The 20,495-nt window shown below is 48.6% G+C and overlaps 1 protein-coding gene across 2 annotated transcripts in view; it reads left to right on the top strand.

Annotated features, from left to right (window-relative positions):
- The window catches only part of BTBD11 (BTB domain containing 11), a 322,152-nt gene continuing 301,885 nt past the window's right edge, over positions 229–20,495 (top strand). Inside the window, exon 1 of one of the 2 annotated variants that reach the window (XM_018048218.1) lies at positions 229–1,891. In XM_018048218.1, coding sequence (XP_017903707.1) covers positions 748–1,891 — 1,144 coding nt within the window. In that variant the 5' untranslated portion in view covers positions 229–747. The remainder of the gene's footprint in view (positions 1,892–20,495) is intronic. The other variant, XM_018048217.1, reaches the window with a different exon arrangement.

Genomic DNA, 20,495 nt, shown 5'->3' on the forward strand with positions numbered 1-20,495 from the left:
CCCCCAACACACACCCACCTCTAGTTCTCAGGCCCCAGCTCACCACTTCCTGCAGCCTCGGTCCCAGGTCGGGGGCGTGTTTGAGGGGCGGGGCTGCGTGGAGCTGAGGAAAAAATATATATATTTATTTAAAGCTAATTAGCATCCTCCAATCCCATTGGCTCTCCGCCGGCCCTGCTTTACATACGCCCGCCCCGCTGGCTGCCCAGGGCTTGCGGGGTTCGGCAGGGTTTGCAGCCGCCGCGGTCGCTGCTGCTCTTCAGTGCCGGGCGGGCGAACACGGAGTGAACCCCGGCCCGGGAACCGGGAACCGGGGAGCCGAGAGCCAAGAGCCAGCTGCCGGCGGAGCTGCTGCCGCGGCGGCATCTGAGTAAATTTCCGTCCTACGAACACCGAGGCCGGCGTCCAGCGGCTTCTGCGCCCAGCCCGGCCCAGTAGGGAGTGGATCAGACACTTTTTATTTTGGAAGAAAGGGGCGAGTCCGGCGTGAGCTTCTCCCCCGGCCTGGCTCGCTCCTCAGCGCGCCTCAGATCCGGCCTGGGCTCTGGAAGATGACTCCCTGGTGTGCCCTGTGGATTCCAGCGGCGACGGCTCGGGGAGGCATCCGAAAGTAGTCACACTTGGTAGCGGCGGCTGGTGGAAAAGTGAGCCGAGGCGGCGCTGACTCGGCTCTTCCCGCGCCCCGGCGCCCGCTGCTCCTCGCTGCTCCTTCCCCTCGGCTCCCCGGCGGCATGAAGTGGCGCAGCGATGGCCAGGAGAGGTAAGAAGCCGGTGGTGCGGACGCTGGAGGATCTAACACTGGACTCGGGTTATGGTGGCGCGGCGGACTCAGTGCGCTCCTCCAACTTGTCCCTGTGCTGTTCCGACTCGCACCCGGCGTCCCCGTATGGCGGGAGCTGCTGGCCGCCTCTAACTGACTCCATGCACAGCCGGCACAACAGCTTTGACACTGTCAACACTGCCCTGGTGGAAGACTCCGAGGGGCTGGACTGTGCCGGCCAGCACTGCTCGCGGCTGCTGCCGGACCTCGACGAGGTCCCCTGGACCCTCCAGGAGCTGGAGGCGTTGCTCCTGCGCTCACGGGATCCCCGGGCAGGCCCGGTGGCCCCCGGCGGCCTGCCTAAAGACGCATTGGCCAAGCTGTCGACGCTGGTGAGCCGGGCGCTGGTACGCATCGCCAAGGAGGCACAGCGCCTGAGCCTGCGCTTCGCTAAGTGCACCAAGTATGAGATCCAGAGCGCCATGGAGATCGTGCTGTCCTGGGGCCTGGCGGCGCACTGCACGGCGGCCGCGCTGGCCGCGCTGTCCCTCTACAACATGAGCAGTGCCGGTGGCGACCGCCTGGGCCGCGGCAAATCGGCGCGCTGCGGCCTCACCTTCTCTGTGGGCCGCGTGTACCGCTGGATGGTGGACAGCCGCGTGGCGCTGCGCATCCACGAGCACGCAGCCATCTACCTGACGGCCTGCATGGAGAGCCTATTCCGGGACATCTACGCGCGGGTCGTGGCCTCCGGGCTGCCCAGGAGCTGCAGCGGCCCAGGCCCGGGCTCCAGCTCCGGCCCAGGCCAAGGCTCGGGCCCCGGAGCAGCCCCCGCGGGGGATAAGGAGCGGGAGGTCCCCGGAGGGGGAGCGGCGAGCGGCGGCGCCTGCAGCGCAGCCAGCAGCGCCAGCGGGGGCAGCAGCTGTTGCGCCCCGCCGACCGTCGCTGCTGCTGCCGCCGCCCCAGCCCCACCGGCAGCCGCCGCCAACCACCACCACCACCACCACCACGCGCTCCACGAGGCGCCCAAGTTCACCGTGGAGACGCTGGAGTACACAGTCAACAACGACTCCGAGATCTGGGGGCTGCTGCAGCCCTACCAGCACCTCATCTGCGGGAAGAACGCCAGTGGTAAGTGGCCGCGCGGGTGCCGCCCCCTCCCATCCAACGCGGCCAATTCTCCTCGTAAGTTGGCCCTTCGGTCCCCTCCCGCGTCCTTCCGGCCGCCCGCTGCTATCTTAAACCTCTGAGGGGACCGCCGATCTGAAGACAGCCAGAAACCCCACCTAGTGCCTCCTGCTTTCGGGATGCGCGGCGCGTACTTTACGCGGCTGGTACGGTCCCAAGCTAGAGAGCTTGCGGTTCCGCCCGCGATTCCGGGTGGAGCTGCGGCTGCCCCCTGCAGGCTGTAGGAAGAATACAGCGCCTCTCTGGGGGGCGATCATTTGCGGCTAGTATATTTTCTGCCAGAGCCCTGTGGGGTTTTTGTTTTTTGTTTTTGACCTTAAAGATGACAAATACGCGGGCGAAGGAGTTTGGCTCCCTGGAACTCGGGAGGAGACGCTTTCCTCCCTCCGCAGCCCGATTCCGCTTGCTTCCCGGCGCCCTCGAGACGCCGTCGGTGAGCTGGTGAAGGAGAGGCCCCGTGGCTGTAAAGGCAGACTGAGAGCTCACTCGGCCTAGAAATAGTTGGGGAAAGGTGTACGTGGTGAGAGGGTGGAACGGGCAATTTTTCTGGGGCAGTTTTTGAGGCCAGAGCTCACAGCTGGTGGGCGCTGCGCAATGGACAACCCCCCTGATGGAGACGTCCCAGCTCTTGCCGCCGTTGGCTGTCTAGGAGCTGCGGCTGTCACCACTTGGCTTAAGGGATCCCGTCAGGATGGGAGTGGGGCGGAGTTCCGGGGAGACTGCCAGTTTAAGAGGTGGTTTCCAGCAGGTTCTGTCATTCCTTTCCGCACCCCCTATTTTGAAGGCCGGAGCTGGGTGGGTTTGAACCTGCAGTTCTGGTGGCGGAGGGGGTGGGGCCGGGGCGTTTGTTTTCGAGAGCTAGAGCTGGCGGTCCTGCCTGTCTGCGAAAGCCGGAGCTAGACACTTCAAAGCTTCAATTTTCCACAGGAAATGGTAGAAGTGTAACTGGAGACTCCAAAAGCGAAATAAAACTTTGTTACATATTCGGCGGTTTGGCTGGAGGCTGCGTGGTTGGTGCTGAAATGCAGTCTTTCTGGGCAGATTTCATTCATGTTGCTGCCTGTCCTTTTCCCCGGGCCTAAGCAGAGATGCAGCGGGCGCGGCCCGGCCTCTGGGGGTGCCAAGTGTGTGCATGGGAGTGTGTGCGTATTTGTGAGAGTCTGTGTGCGCGCGTTCGCGCGTGTTTCTGTGGGTGTGCCCAGAAGCAAGCAGCTCTAGCAGAAGCCCTTTGGAAACAGAATCTCCAGTTGTCAGTCCCCTCACCTGGCTTTGGTCATCGTTGGGGGAGGGGAAGGAAGAAGCAAAAAGTGTGTGTGTGCGCGCGCGCCCGCGTGTGTGTGCCCGCGCGCGCTAGTGAGTGGTGGGGCCAGGTTGGCAACTCCCCGATGCTCATCAAGACTCCTCCCGCATCTTCGCCAAAGCCCTCCCCCCTCTGCTGCCTGTCGGAGAGCGAAACCTCTGAAGGGAGGGTACCTGTAAGTCTTCCCATGCGGGTCCACCCATACCTGTGAAATCCTGATGAGATGGAAACACCTGGGAGAAGGCATTGGTCTTTGTGTGCGTTTCTTCTGGAGGAGAATAAGGATTCACCTGTAAAACCCAGGAGCTTTGGACTGGATAATTTCTGTTTGAAACCCTGCCCCCCACAAAAAGTACAGAGAGACTTAATTTTCTTCCTGCCTGCTTGAGCCCACCGCCCCCGTTCTTACCTCCCCGCCCCCCAACCCTTACCTGCTGTTCCGACTGGAATCTCCTCCCGCTCCTGTTTCCTTTGGGAAGAAAAGCATTCCCCTTTGACTTCAGTTTGGCTTCCCTGGTGGTTCAGACGTAAAGAATCTGCCTGCAGCGCAGGAGACCCGGGTTGGATCCCTGGGTAGGGAAGATCCCCTGGAGAAGGGAATGGCTGGCTACCCATTCCAATATTCTTGCCTGGAGCATTCCATGGACAGAGGAGCCTGCCGGGCTTCAGTGGACTGCAGTCCACGGATCACATAGAGTGGGACAGAACTGAGCCATCTGCACTTTCACTTCACTTGGGAATCTGGGTACCCTGCTTCGCCTCTGAGTTGGCCATTCTCTTGAAGCTGTGACTGTGGGTCATAACTCACTTTGCTTCTCTGGGCCTCAGTCTCCCCTTCTGTATAGTGAAGGCCTCCATCTGTAATACACTCCCAAGTCCTCTTGTAGCTAGCTCTGTCTGTTTGTGTTAGCAGCCTCTATATTTTTTCAAGTTGGTTTTACTTTTATGATCTTTAGTATCTTTTAAAGACAGTGTTTGTGTTTATCCTTTTTGGAGTAAGTATAATTTGAGGAAGGAGGAGACCACAGAGCTGGTTTGGGGCAGGGTGAGTGTGTGGTGGTTGAGGTTTGCTGCCATTGCAGCATTTCCACACCACAGAGCTTAACTCATAGGTCTCAGGGCCCCTTCACCATCTTATAATATGAGATACACTGTGATTTCATTGTGATCGCTTCGCTTCTTTTCCTTGGGCTTGTTAAAAATGGAAGGAAGCAGTAAGAAATGAGCAATTAATTTTTTAGGTACCTGAAACATACATTAAACATCAAATCTGTTTCTTCAACTATTTTGCATGACATTTTTTCTGATCTGCAAGTCTTATTAAGGAGCCCATGCCGTACATAATCTTTCTCCCCCTTTAACTCAGTAGCATCACTTATTCATTCCTGAATTCATTTGTTCGTCAATATTTATTGAGCAGTTATTAAATCTAGGTGCTGAGCAAGTAGCGGTACAAGCTAATAACAGCTAACGTGCATTCAATAGCACTCTGTATATTGACCCATTTAACCCTCAGCATTCGCTTGGAAAGGTACTGCTATTATCCCCATTATACAGAGGAGGAAATTGAGGCATGGGAAACATAAATGTCTTGCGCTTTAGTGACAGATGAGTTCCCTGCCTTCAGTCCATCCTTGCTGCCCTTAATTATGCAGTTGGACTGAGGCCCTTCTTAGCCTGACAATCTTTCTATCTTAATTTATACACCTTTTGTTCCTATCAAACTGTACAGGGCAGAACTGGATTTAAGCTCCTAGTACACAGCTTCTTAGATACCTGTTGAGTTGAGCAAGCTATTGTATAATATTGTACAGTGATATCCAGAAACTAGCTGTGGAATTCGGAATTCCTTGAATCGTCTTTTCAAGGCTTTCTACCTTGGTTGCCCCTTCTTACTGCCATCTCTGTACCTGTCCCCCTTTCTAATTTTTTGCACCTATGACCTGAAGAATCAGGAAATGGATCACATGGGACTTGACTCAGAAAATAAAAGATAATTAGCTCTCAGTGAGGGCTTGCTGGCTCTCAAGAATCACACGTGTGAGCTTAGGGTGTGAACTCTGTGGTGACTGTTTTACTCTTCAAAGCTGGTTTTTTTTTTTTGTTTTTTTTTTTTTCGTTGACTCTCAGCTGTTTAGAGTATCTGGGGAAACAGATAAGACAACTCAGTGAGGGTTGCATTTCAGTAGGGGGTTTAAAATTTGGCTTGATTGATTTTGCTAAAGCTCAATAAAGGACAGACAGAAATGCTTCACCACACCATTTTCTGTGCAGTCATTTACCTTAAACCCCATCGGAGCTGGCCAGTTCCCACTCGTCCCTGAAGACTTGGTTCAAAAACTGTCTTTCTGGAATCTCTGTGAGACCTTCCTTGATGCAACGCTTTTTCCTTCCCCAGACCTAGGCCTTCCACAGCCCTATCCCCATCCTGTGAGAATCGTGACCCTGACTTTGCTCTAAGTGACTCCCCATCGCACTGTGGCACTAACAGTTGAGACTGTATCTTTGTCATCTTTGTATCTTTCTCCATATCACTCAGCACAGCACCTAACACTCAGTAAATCCTGGGTACTATTTGTTGAATGATTATAACTAGCCCATTACATCTTTGAGATATAAAATTTACCCATCAGTTCAGTTCAGTTCAGTTCAGTCGCTCAGTCGTGTCCGACTCTTTGCAACCCCATGAATTGCAGCACGCCAGGCCTCCCTGTTCATCACCAACTCCCGGAATTCACTCGTAAAAGCCTGTGAAATCAGGTATCGTGGATTTGAATTTCAAGGCTTGCATTTTTCTAGCTGTGTGTTCTTATGTATCATACCTAATCACTCTGAGCCCAGTTTCCTCAGCTGTAAAGTAAAGGTAATAATTTTGAGGATTAAATGAAATTATTTATATGAATATTACTGTCCGGTGCATGACATATTTTAGAGGCCAAACTGGTGATGGTAGTCATATAATTCAGGCATAATGGTACCTGTTATCTTTGTCTTATCCATGTGTTCAATGTGGATGGAACCAACAGGGTGCAGAATTTTAACTGAATCTTCCTTCCTGATATTCAAAGCATCAAATAAGTGCGCCCACCTCAGAGATTAACATCATGCACATAGCCTCATTGCAAAGGTCACAAATAGATTGCTTGATCAAAGGAAAGTAGCTCATTTTATTGACTGTATTTCTTAAAAAAGAAAAAATGCATCATTAGTGAAGGGGCACCAGGGAGCTTTCTGGGTGATAGAAATGTGCTTCTGTTGATAGGGGTGTGGGTTCAGAAGTATGTGCCTTTGTCAGAATGCATTGCATTGTAAATTTAAGATATGTGTGTTTCACTGTATTGCAAATTACACTTCAGTAAAAAAGAAGACATAAAAAGAGCCATAGGCATCCTTGGATGGAATTTTGTTTTAAATGCAGAAAGAATTTGAAGAGAAGATTGCAAGAGGCAGTGTGGTGTGATGAAAGGGAGAAGGGCTTTACACTTAGAAAGATCTAGCCTCAGATTTCAGCTCTGCCACTCTTTAGCAGGTGACTTAATTTTGCTGAATTTGTTTTTCTCATCTGCAGAGTGAGGATTGCAAAACCGAAAAAGACATAAAAAAGGAAGAAAACCCAAACCTACCACATTAAAAGATTAAAATAATTAGATCAGATGTGTGAAAGCAACTGCTACATAGTAGGCACTCGATAATAGCGGCTTCCTTAAAAAACAGATTGTTCAGACTGGTGATAATAATAATCAGGGGATTTTGGATAGTCTTGTTCACTTCTGGGACCCCCAATCACTCTACAAACATTAATTGACATGAGCCCTGCCTCACCAGCCCTGGTCTGGTGGCTAAGTTGGTGTGCAGGTCTTTTGCTTTTCTGTGGCTCCATAGATCAAATGCCTACTCAGCTGTTTTCCTGGCCCACCCATCATCCCCCAGATCCACGCCTCCCACCTGTCTTCCCTCAGATCCCCCAAGCTGGTTGAGTTATTCCATAGCACAGGGTTGCTGTGCTGGACGAAACCATAAGAAACCCAGCTTTTTGCAAAGAACTGCAAAAGCCATTTCAGCAGCCAGCCATGTCAGTGTCTATGCTCACAGAGCACGTTTTTAATTAACTAACTCAATGTAAATTAAAACTTGAAATTTGGGTCAGTGGAGGGTTGCTTGGTTTTCTATTCAGATTTACCAGTTCAGTGCTGGAGTATTTGTAAGTAGGGCGTTTCCAGAAACGCACCATAAAAATAACAATAAAATAGAACAATAGAGGACCAACCTGGAGATCTGGGTTAAGGGATGGAGTGGCTAATGGCCTTTGAATAGTTAAGAAAGGCCTCTAATTCTGGATCTGTTGTTATTTGTGACCTTGAGCCAGACACCAAACTTACCTGTAAAATGGATCTATCATTTACTGAGAAGTAAATATAAAATAGTAATTGACTTGGGAGTCAGACATACCAATGTTTCCCTATTTGTAAAATGGGTTTTGCAATAGTAACAGCTACACTTGTGCAGTGCTTATTATATGCCAAGCACTGTTCGAAGAGTGCTATATATTATAATTGTTATAGCTACATTAGCTGTTATAAAAGACAACCTCCAAATCTTAGGAGCTTAACACAATAGAAGGTCATTTCTTTCTTTCTTTAAAAAATTTATTTATTTTAATTGAAGGCCAATTACTTTACAATATTGTAGTGGTTTTTGCCATACATTGACATGAATCAGCCATGGGTTTACATGTGTTCCCCATCCTGAACCCCCCTCCCACCTCCCTCCCCATCTCATCCCTCTGGGTCATCCCAGTACACCAGCCCTGAGCACCATCTCATGCATCGAACCTGGACTGGTGATCTGTTTCACATATGATAATATACATGTTTCAATGCTATTCTCTCAGATCGTCCCACTCTTGCCTTCTCCCACAGAGTCCAAAAGACTGTTCTATACATCTGTGTCTCTTTTGCTGTCTCGCATATAGGGTTATCATTACCATCTTTCTAAATTCCATATATATGTGTTAGTATACTGTATTGGTGTTTTTCTTTCTGACTTACTTCACTCTGTATAATAGGCTCCAGTTTCATCACCTCATTAGAACTGACTCAAATGTATTCTTTTTAATGGCTGACTAGTCATTTCTTACTCACTAAAGACTGATTGGGAGAGGAGTGTGGTGGGAGTGAACTGGAGTATCATTTGAATACCAAGATTGACAGAGAGAGTGGTTTCTTTACCTTCAGCCTGTGGCCTTTAGGGCTTTCCTTGGACATTTATCCAGCCTGTAGGTAGAGGAAGGAGAGCGTGGGGCATCTTAAGAATGGTGTTATGGGCTAAGCCTGAAAGGAGCCTTCATCATCATGTTTGTATATCACTGGCCAGGTATGTCATGGGCCCTCTGGCCACCAGATATCTGTGTTTCCTTCTTTTCAGACACAAAACATGGTTCCCTTCCTCTAAGGGAGGATCCTCATGTTCTATCCAGTCACTACTTTCAACTTGATGTTCTGGATCTTTGGGTGAATTCCTGTCCTATCCATGGAGATGAATGTGGCTTTTCATGGTTCAGGGACCCAGAATCCGAAAGAAAGCCATTATCTTCCCCTCTGTGCCTGTACGCCATATCAGTCAATAACCCATTAGGAAAAGGCAGCAGTGGGAGATACACAGAAGTCACTGACCCCTAGTAGTTATGAAATCTGCCAAGCAGACCATGGGTGAGGTTTCCTTGCTTAAGCCCCGCTTCTGCTCTCTGAGAGCAATTTCCCAGTTCATTGTTCTTCACACTTGTGGCTCTGCCCTGTAGGAGGAATATCGTTCCTGATGCTTCTTGGCCACCCTTGAAGTGGGTCTTAGGGAATATGACCTCTTTGAGGCTCTAAATCTAGTAATCTAGTTTTTGCCTTGAACTTTAAGGGGCCCAAGGATTGTTTTGGGCTTCCCAGGTGGCATTAGTGGTAAAGAACCCATCTCTCATTGCAGGAGAATAAGAGTTGCAAATTTGATCCCTGGGTGGGGAAGATCCCCTGGAGGAGGGCCTGGCAACCTGTTCCAGTGTTCTTGCCTAGAGAATCCCATGGACAGAGGGGCCTGGTGGGCTATATAGAGTCCATGGGATTGCAAAGAGTCAGAAATGACTGAAGCAACTTTGCATAACACAAGGATTGTTTTAATGCTTTAACAGTAAAAGATTTTTAAAATCCAGGCTCATAGATTTTGCCAATGCAACTCCCTCAACAGCACAGTAGGATTTTCATCTATGACATCTAGCTTACCAGCAGCCAGTTATTTCCTAGACCTAATTCTCCAGCTTGGATTATTTCTTCCTTCACCTCAAACCTCTATTTCTCCCTCAACTTAATGAGGCCATCAGGCTTAGGTGGGAACCTTATACACTCTATCTGACATTTATTTCACTAGGTTCAGTTCAGTTCAGTCGCTCAGTCATGTCAGACTTTTTGTGACCCCATGGACGCACCATAGCAGGCCTCCCAGTCCATCACCAACTACCAGAGTTTACTCAAACTCACGTCCATTGAGTTGATGATGTCATCCAACCATCTTATCCTCTGTCGTCCCCTTCTTTTCCGGCCTTCAACCTTTCCCAGAATCAGGGTCTTTTCAAATAAGTCTGTTCTTCGCATCAGGTGGCCAAAGTATTGGAGTTTCAGCTTCAGCATCAGTCCTTCCAATGAATATTCAGGACTGATTTCCTTTAGGATGGACTGGTTGGATCTCCTTACAGTCCAAGAGACTCTCAAGCATCTTCTCCAACACCACAGTTCAAAAGCATCAATTCTTCAGCACTCAGCTTTCTTTATAGTCCAACTCTACTGGAAAAACCATAGCTTTGACTAGATGGACCTTTGTTGGAAGGAATTAATATACCCACATCCAAGACTATACTATAAAAACCTCCCCATCATCCTCACTGTTGGGGTAATGTCTCTGCTTTTTAATATGCTGTCTAGGTTGGTCATAACTTTTCTTCCAAGGAGCAAGCATCTTTTAATATCATGGCTATAGTCACCATCTGCAGTGATTTTGGAGCCCCCCAAAATAAAGTCTGCCACTGTTTCCACTGTTTCTCCATCTATTTGCCATGAAGTGATGGGTCTGGATGCCATCATCTTAGTTTTCTGAATGTTGAGCTTTAAGCCAACTTTTGCACTCCCTTCTTTCACTCTCATCAAGAGGCTCTTCAGTTCCTCTTCACTTTCTGCCGTAAGGGTGGTGTCATCTGCATATCTGAGATTATTGATATTTCTCCTGGCAATCTTGAGTCCAGCTTGTGCTTCATCCAGCCCGGCATTTCTCGTGATGTACTCTGCATATAAGTTAAATAAGCAGGGTGACAATATACAACCTTGACATACTCCTTTCCCGATTTGGAACCAGTCTGTTGTTCCATGTACAGTTCTAACTGATGCTTCACTTAGACGTCTGCTCAATCTTTGTTCTTATTGTTCAGTATCTAGGAATAGCTGTCTTCTGCATGTCTCCACTGCTCCTTCCCAATTTTACGTGCAAACTGACTAGTTCATGCCTACGATCCTCTCTTCCCCTAATATCTTGCTAAACTTAGCCCAGAACAAGCAGCAAACTCTCTTACCATTATTTTTCAATCTTTTTTCCCTCGAGCTTACAGGCTCAGTAGGCATAAGTTCTGCCTTCTAAATTATCATAGCAACAGTTTAACTAAACATTTCACTGCTGCACAACATGAGGCTCCAGTTTTCCAGCCTTGAACATCTTAACCCACCATCTGACTTCTAAGCCAATGCCACGTACATAAGTACCCTACTGCCAGTGTCCATTTCAGTTTCTTTATTAGTTAGGGTGATGCAAGCTGTTGCATCAGATAAATTCTAACATTTCAGCAACTGAACACAATCAAACTTGTTTTCTCATTCATGTTGAGTTCAGTTGAAGCTAGTGGAAGGAGATGCTCTGTTTCATGGAATCTGATAGAGGGTCTGCCATCTAGAATATGTGACTCTCAGGAACTTCTGTGATTGGGGCAACAGTGAGGATGATGGGGGGGGTTTTATAGGATAGTCTTGGATGTGGGTATATTAATTCCTTCCACATTCCAAACACCAGAGTTTAGTCACATGGCCTTAACTAGATATCAGGGACTGGAAATTATGGTTTCCATCAGGGCAGCCACTCCTAGCCACAACTCTACACTGTTAAAGGGGCATTAATTTTGGGTAGGCACTAAACATCTCTGCCATCATGTATTAACTGTTTTAATACTAGCGACAACTTTATGAAATATGTGCTATTATTATTATCCCCATTTTACAGATTAGGAAATTGAGGAACAGGAAATTTAAAGAATTTACCTAAGCTGACACAACTAGTAAGCATTTGTGTCAGATTTGAATGTTGGCAGTATGGCTCTGGACTGCCTTATGAAATGTTTATGATGATCTAAGTAATATTAAAATAATGTGATGAGTACAAAGTGTTTTCCTCAGTGTCTCATACTTGGTACATATTTAACAACTGTTACTCTTTATCGATTATTCTTGTTATTGGCATCATGTTCTGGAAGTGAGATGCTATGTGGATGAACAGTGAATTGATGTGAAGCTCTCAGGCACAGGTAATATATGAACCCCAAAGAGTGGGTGCTCCAGGAAAATTGGACTATGGGCCTGTCTTCTCTGCTCTGCCACCTGCTTCCTTTCATCCACGGGGGGAACTAACTGTTGCTGAGCTGAGTACTGTGCGAGGCCTTTCACACACATTAACTCATTTCATCTCCACACTGTTCTTGTGAAGTGGGTGTTTCTTATCCCCATTTTACTGGGGAGGAAACTGAGGCTTGGATGGGTTCAATGACTGGTCCGAGATGCCATTGCTACTGAGGGGTAGAGTTAGAATTTGGGCTTCAGAGCCTGTTCTCTGAACAGCTGAGGCCCAGTGGTGAAGTCCAGTTCAAAGGAGCCTCTGAGAGGATCCCAGCGCAGCTGGAGGGGTGTGTGTGGCGAGGAGGCGGGGCTTGCCCTGGTGGTCGTAGTTGATGATCGTCCTCGCTATAATATGCAGTCACAGGTCTTTTTTTAGCCCCCACTGTCTTCCTTTTCCATGGCTGCCCTGTGAGTCACTGTTCGTGACGATGCTATGCAGCCTCCTCAGCTGAGGCCCTGGAGTAGCGGGTGGCTTTGTGGCCTCCAGGGGACAGCCCTGTCCATACCCTGTTTAGCTGGGTAGGCTCAGTGCTAGAAGGAGCTTCAGTCTGCTTATTAGAACTGAGGGCAGAAACCTGAAACTTGGTGGGAAATCTGTCCTCCCTGAGAATCACAGGCTGGGTTTTCCTAGAAAAGGATTGTTTCTGGGATCCTCTGAAATTAGGTGGATCCACTCTCTACTTCTGCCTGCAATGCAGGAGACCCAGGTTTAGTCCCAGGGCTGGGAAGATCCCTGGAGAAGGGAATAGCTACTCACTCCAGTGTTCTTACATAGAGAATTCCATGGACAGAGAAGCTTAGTGGGCTATAGTACATGCGGTTGCAAAGAGTCGGACACGACTGAGCAACTAACACACACACACACACACACACACACACACACACTCTACTACCTGTAAGCCAGGTAACTGTGGGCAAGCCAGGTAATCTTTCTAAGCATCAGTTTCCTCATCTGTTAAATGAGGATAATGGTAATACTCCCCCTGTAGGGTCATTGGGAGGATGCGTTAATTTATGTAAAATCCTCAGAATAATATTGAACGCACAATAACTGAATACATCAATTTGTTAGCAATTATGATGATGATGATGAAGGGCTTAAGAAGTGCCAGCCTCCTTGCTTGAAGATCTGTTCCCTATACCCTGCTTCTTCTGTTGAGTGAAAGGTTTTAAATAATTTTCCAGTAAGCAGACTTGTATGATTTGACACCTGGCTAGCTGTGTGATATTGGGCAAGTTACCTAATGCCTCTGCAGCTCAGTCTTCCCTTTTGTTAAATGAGAAAAACAATAAAATCTAATTCTTAGGGCTTTTAGGGGGTGGCTGGCATATAGAAATTGCTTAATAGATGTCAGCATTGTTGGATTTTATTATGTTCACTAAAATTTTTTTCTACGGGCACTGTGTTAGATGTTAAGCAACATGGTCTCTGGCCTCATGGAGACTGCAGAACTTAGTTGTCATCAAACAATCCTTTTCCTTCCTCTAGTGTGAGCTCAGTCGTGTCTGACTCTTTGTGACCACGTGGACTGTAGCCTGCTAGGCACCTTTATCCATGAAGTTTTCCAGGGAAGAATACTGGAGTGGATTGCCATTTCCTTCTCCAGGGGATCTTCCCAACCAGAGATTGAACCTGCGTCTCCTGTGTTTCCTGCATTGGCATGTGTGTTCTTTAACAGCTGAGCCACCAGTGAAGCCCCCAAGCAATCATTCAGATGTAAATTTACGACTGTGACAGTGGGTACAAAGGAGAGATGCAGGGGACTGCGAGAGTCGTTACTGAGGCTCTAGATGTAGTCAGGAGTGAGGAGGTGAGGCCTGAGTGAAGTTGAAGCATGGCACATTTGGTTGAAAAGCTGGCAGAGTATTCCATGTATGCAGACGGAGTGTGCAAAGGGCCTGTGGCAAAAGGGAGTATGGCGAGAGGAGAGCAGCCAGTGTGACTGGAATGGGAGAAGCAAGTGAGGGGGCTGGTTAGAGGTTGAAGTAAGCATCTTCCAGAGTAAGGAGTCTGTCTCTTTCCAGGGACACTGGAGAGCCTTTAGAAGCTTTTAAGGAGGTAGAGAGGGTTTCCCAGGTGGCTCAGACTGTAAAGAATCTGCCTGCAATGCAGGAGATCTGGGTTCAATCCTTGGGTCAGGAAGATCCCCTGGAGATGGGAATGGCTATCCACTCCAGTATTATTGCCTGGAAAACTCCATGGACAGAGGAGCCTGGCAGGCTACAGTCCATAGGGTCACAAAGATTCAGACACGACTGAGTGGCTAACACTTTCACTTTTCAAGGAGGGAGACACCGTGATCAGATATATGCTTTAAAAAGCAGTTTGGAGAGCAGACGGGAAGGGAAGGGTAAACATAGTAATGCCAGTGAGGTGTTGTTATCACCTGCATCTTACACAGGAAGAATCTGAGGCTACCAAGCACTCAGTAACTTTCTCAGAGTTGCTAAGACAAGAAATGGCAGAGCAGGGATTTGAACTTGAGCCTGAGGGACTTCACATTGCACCTGCCTCCTACCCATGCCATGCTTCATGCCAAGGGAGCTTTTGGTTCACCTCTCACATTTTACAGGTGGGAATACTGAGGCCCAGAGTGAGATGCTGATGCTGCCTTCCCCATGGTGACAAGGTTCCGTGGCAGAGCTGGACCGGTAACCCAGCTTTCTGGATTCTTAGCTCATCTCTCCTCCACTGAGATGCATTGTCTCCTCCAAACCAGATCACTCCTGGGAGGCAGAGTGGGGTGAGAGGCTGCCTTGTCAACAGACAGCAGTTTTGGAGGTAAATTTACAGCCTGGGTGTAACATTGTGGGTTTTATTCTACGTGCATCTCAGCAGAAGAAATGCTAGTCTAGAAGCTTGCAGAGGTCTTGGTTAGCTTGTGGCTGGGCCAAGGGAAGCAATGACTGTGCAGTTCAGGTGTGCAGAAGGCAAGATCAAGCAAGTGGTTCCCCAGTGCATGAACATCTGAGAGCAAATCAGAGACGCAGCTCTACAGGGTAAGTGGAACCTGAAGGAGGCTAAGGTTGCTTGGGTTCAGTGGGGGTTTGGGGTAGTGTATATCACTGTTGCTTCCTAATCCAGCTCACAGTGCCAGCCAGGGGGTCAGGATGCATGTCAGAAGCACGCACACACAGATCACCTCCTCTCTCTCTGAATATCTCTAAAATGTCAAATACCGGGGAGCATACATGAATACATGGTTTTCCCCTCCGTCGGCTTCCTCCCTCAGGCCCTTCAGCCTTTTCTTGGCTGACTTTGAGGATCAGGGCCTGGGTTCATGCTTGTGAGCAAAACTTCACATGGTTCCTGCCTTCGTGCAGCTTGAAGGCCTGAGGCAAGTTTAGTTTATTCACAAAAAATCACCCAGAAGTAAAACTGCACCCATGGCAGGAACTATTGGATTGGCCAAAAAGTTTGTTTGGGTTTTGCCATCTCAGCTTAGTAAAAACCCAAACAAACTTTTTGGCCAATGGAATACTTAAGAGAGGTTCATGTGACCCAAGGACAAAGCCTCCTCCTCAGATGTGAGATGAATGCAGCTGCCCCTCCCTCATGCTTCCAGGAGTGGTTGTGGCCAGCACAGGGCCACCAGACATTTGGAGCCTGGTGTGGGGTTGGGGTTAAGATGTGAAATTCTCTTCCGGTGCTGGAGTTTGCCATCAGGGAGGATGGGGTGAAGAGTCAGGCATCCCCTCCACATGTTGGCATCTCTGAATTCTGTATCCGGTTCCTCTGTCTTTCGGAGCCTTCTCACCAACCCCTGCCACCCTGGTCTCTCCATCCTGCAGCTGCCATTCTGGGGGCCAGTTGATGAGCCTGTCACTGCTTCATATTCAGATCACTGGGGCAGGTTGGTGCAGGCGAGGGAGCAAAGGCTCAGTTCCAGGGGCCAGTGTGAGCCCCCCCCCACACCTCTCTTTGTGTCCTGACTTCCTCCACACCCTCCCCACCTGCTTCCACTCCTGTTGCTGATTTGGTTGCTGCCCCCAGTTTGCCTTCCTTCCAGCATGGACTGTGGACTAAGGAACAGACCACGAGCAAGCTGGTGATCTCATGGCCTCTGATGGCTGTATCATGTGGAACAGCTGGGGGCTGCTGGGAGCATGGGCGGGGGAGGGTGGGGTGAAGGAGGGGTGATGAGCCTTCCAGTGAGTGGGAAGACCTCGGTTCAGGCCTTGCAGGGTGTGCCCATGCTGTGTGACCTTTGATAGTCTGTGACCCCTCTGAGCCTCAGTTTCCTTGTGTAAGAACAGGAAATCATGATGCTACCAGGTTCTGGTATTCATAGAAGGTTGCAAGTGTCAAAAGAGGCAACACTTTGGAAAACCATTACTAGCACTGCTGCTGCTGCTGCTGCTGTTAAGTCGCTTCAGTCGTGTCCGACTCTGTGCGACCCCATAGACAGCAGCCCACTAGGCTCCTCTGTCCCTGGGATTCTCCTGGCAAGAATACTGGAGTGGGTTGCCATTTCCTTCTCCAATGCATGAAAGTAAAAAGTGAAAGGGAAGTCACTCAGTCGTGCCCGACTCTTAGCAACCCCATGGACTGCAGCCCACCAGGCTCCTCCGTCCATGGGGCTAAGTAATGGTAAAAGTTAACATTGATTGTTTACCCCAGTATTAGAGCTGTTCAGAGAAACAGAACCAGAAGAGTATATACATACGTATGGGCTTCCCAGGTGGTGCAGTGGTTAAGAATCCACCTGCTAATGCGGGAGACGTAAGGCGAGGGTATGATCCCTGGGTAGGGAAGATCCCCTGGAGTAGGAAATTGCAACCCACTCCAATATCCTTGACTAGAAAATTACAGGGACAAGGGAGCCTGGAGGGCTACAGTCCATGGGGTCACACAGAGTTGGAGACGACTGAGCACACACACACACACACGTGCACACACACATATATGAGGAGATTTGTTATAGGATTAGGCTTACACTGGTTATGGAAGCCAAGAAATGCTACAGTTTACCATGTGTGAGTAGGAGAACCAGGGAACCAGGTGGCCACTCGTGTAAGTACTAGAATCCAGAGACCTGAGAACCACGGTTTGCTGCCTCGAGCTTCCCAGTAGTCTGTGCAAAAAAAAAGAAGTCATCATGAACAGATATACAATTCAGAGTGTGATGGATGAGGCAGAAATAAACGAGCTGCTGTAGCTGTTCCTGTGGCTCAGGCCGAAAAGAAATTTCTCAGCAGGAGAGTAGAAGCGGTTTTTAAGTGGTACTTAGTGACCTCGCATTTCAGCCCCTGGTTGTTAAGAAAGGACTAGGAGGGCCTCTTCTTGGTTTGAGTGTTTCTCTCCCCTGCTTGCTGTCTGCACTTCCTCTCTCATTCCTTACAGAATGTCCAGGTATGATGATACACGTGTCACAGAAGGTTGGGAGTGGCAAGTGTATCAGTGTCCCTCTTGTATTTGGGAGGAGGGTCTTGGGGTTAGAAGCTGGTCTTGGAAGTTGATGTCTATGTCAGATGGTCCCTAGAAATCAGATATGAGTTCATTTGAGGGAAAGTGTACAAAATGCTCCTCTGGGGGAAAAATAATCCCTAAACCTGTAAACGTGGTCCCTAGCATGGCGGGGTATGAGTCTGGGGAGACAGGAGAGAGCTGGGTGGGGCCTGGGCCTTGGAGGGACTGTTGCCAGTGTGCTTAAATCAGAGGCATCTGAGGGTTTAAGGACAGAAGAGAGTATGAGGTCCACTGTGAAACAAGCTGTGTGATCTCAGGCAAGTTATTTAACCTCTCTGAACTTGCTTTCTTATCTGAAAAAAAAAAAAACCCAGCAGAGTTTTGAGGCTCAAAAGAATCATCAGATGGGAAAGTGATCTATAAGCTGCAAAGTAATCATTTGTTTTTCATTTATTTAATAAATGTTTATTGAGAGCCTATTATGGAGGAGGCATGGTTCTGGGCACATAACATACATCAGTGTTCAAACAGACAAAAATTCTCACCTTCATAGAACTTGCATTCTTGTGGAAGAAGACCCTAAACAATAAACATAATAAACAGAAGACCCTAAACAATAAACATATTTCTAGGACTGCAAGGAGATCCAACCAGTCCATTCTGAAGGAGATCAGCCCTGGGATTTCTTTGGAGGGAATGATGCTGAAGCTGAAACTCCAGTACTTTGGCCACCTCATGGGAAGAGTTGACTCATTGGAAAAGACTGATGCTGGGAGGGATTGGGGGCAGGAGGAGAAGGGGACGACCGAGGATGAGATGGCTGGATGGCATCACGGACTGGATGGACGTGAGTCTGAGTGAACTCCGGGAGTTGGTGATGGACAGGGAGGCCTGGTGTGCTGCGATTCACAGGGTTGCAAAGAGTTGGACACGACTGAGTGACTGAACTGAACTGAACTGAACATAAACATGTTAGAAATTGATACCTGCGCACTCCAGTGTTCTTGCCTGGAGAATCCCAGGGACAGGGGAGCCTGGTGGGCTGTCGTCTATGGGGTCGCACAGAGTTGGACACGCCTGAAGTGACTTAGCAGCAGCAGCAGCAGCATGGAAAAAATAAATTAGAGCAAGGGGGATCTGGAGGGCTGGGGATGGTGAGTCATAATTATAAATAGTGTGATCAGGGTTGTCTCACTGACCATGTGATGCTGGTGCAGAGAAAGATGAAGGAGGTGAGGAGAGTGTTCCAGGCAGAGGGAACAGCCAGTGCAAAGGCCCTGAGGCAGGAAGAGCAAAGCAGCCGTTGTAGTGGAGAGAAGTGAGTGAGCCAGGGATAAGACAGAGAAGCAGAGGGTCCTGAGGAGCCAGGCTAAGTAGGCCCTTATGGGCTACCATAGACTTTGGCTTTTGTTTTTAGTGAACTGGAAAGTTTTTGGTGAACTGGAAAGTTCACTGTAGGATGTTGAGTCAGGATTTGAAGATCTGACTGAAGATTTAAAAAGAAACATGTTGGCTGTTGGTTGAGAATGGATGCTAGAGGAGCGAGAGGAAAGGCCGGGAGACTAGTGTGTAGAGGCTCTTACAGTAATGCAGGCGGGAGATGATGGTGGCCTGGGCCAGGGTGGCGGCAGTGGAGTTGCTTGGATTTGGGCCATGATGGAAAGGAGGAGTCAGCAAGATGTCATGGCCGCACTGGGTACAGGGTGTGGGAGAATGAAAGAACAAGGGTGCCGCCAGGGCGGGGGTGGAGAAAGGAGAAGCTCCCTACACTGTTGGTGGGAATGTAAATTGGTGCAGCCACTGTGGAAAACAGTGTGGAAGTTCCTTTAGAAACAGTTACTGTATGATCCAGCAATCCCACCCCTGGGTATATATTCAGAAGAGATGAAAACGCGAATTCAAAAAGATACATGCACCCCAATGTTCAGATGGCAGTATTTATAGTAGCCAAGACATGGAAGCATCCTAAGTCTCCATCAACAGATGAATGGGTAAAGACGTGGTGCACACATGCAGTGGGATGTTGCTGATTCAAAAGAATGAAATAATGCCATTTTCAGCGACATGGATGGGCCTAGAGACTATCATACTAAGTGAAGCAAGTCAAATAGAGAAAGACAAGTATCATATGACATCACTTATATGTGAAATCTGAGAAACAGTACAAATGAACTACGTACAAACATAAACAGCCATGGAAAACAAAGGCTGTGTGGGTGGGGTGGATAAATTGGGGGGGGTGGGTGGGAAGGGTGCCTCCAGGGTTTAGTCTGAATAACGGGAAGGATGGAGTTGCCATATTACTAGGAGGGGAAGATTTGGAAAGAGCAGGTTTGAGACAGTGGAAAGATCAGGAATCCAGATGGGGCTCTGCTAAGTTTGAGATGCCTTTCAGACATCCAGTTGGAGATGTCAGGTGTTCGTTGGACAGTCATGGCTAGTGTTCAGGAGAGAGGAAGGTTTGGAGATACAAACTTGGGAGTTGGGAGGATGTGGGTAGTTTTTAAAGCCTTGGGACAGGACCAGGTCACCTGAGGAGAGAATATAGAAGAGACCAGAGCACCAAGGACTGAGCCTTTCCTTGGTCTGAGCAGAAGAGGAAAGACCAGCAAAGGAGATGGAGAAGGAGCAGCCAGTAAGAAGGAGAGCTAGAAATATGCTGAAAGTCAACAGAAGAAAATATCTAGGAGGAGAAAGTGATCAGCTGTGTCATGAGAGGTGGTTCCCACCATTGTATCCTGGGCTGTGGGGGTATTCCTACCTGGTACCCCTGGGCACTGTTTCTCGGCCCAGTGAACAAGCAGCATCAATGTGCTTAATGGGAACCACACTAACCATAGTGAACCAGAAGGATGTTTGGGATGTTTTCTCAAGAGGATGAAGGCAAAATGGCCTCAGTATGTCATCTATAAACAGAGGTTGTGTGTGTGCATGCTCAGTCATGTCCAACTCTTTGTGACCCCCTAGATTGTAACACTCTTGCCTGGAAAATCCCATGGACGGAGGAGCCTGATGGGCTGCAGTCCATGGGGTCGCTAAGAGTCAGACATGACTGAGTGACTTCACTTTCACTTTTCACTTTCATGCATTGGAGAAGGAAATGGCAACCCACTCCAGTGTTCTTGCCTAGAAAATCCCAGGGACGGG

The sequence above is a fragment of the Capra hircus genome, chromosome 5 (assembly GCF_001704415.2).
Source record: "Capra hircus breed San Clemente chromosome 5, ASM170441v1, whole genome shotgun sequence".
NCBI lineage: Eukaryota > Metazoa > Chordata > Mammalia > Artiodactyla > Bovidae > Capra > Capra hircus.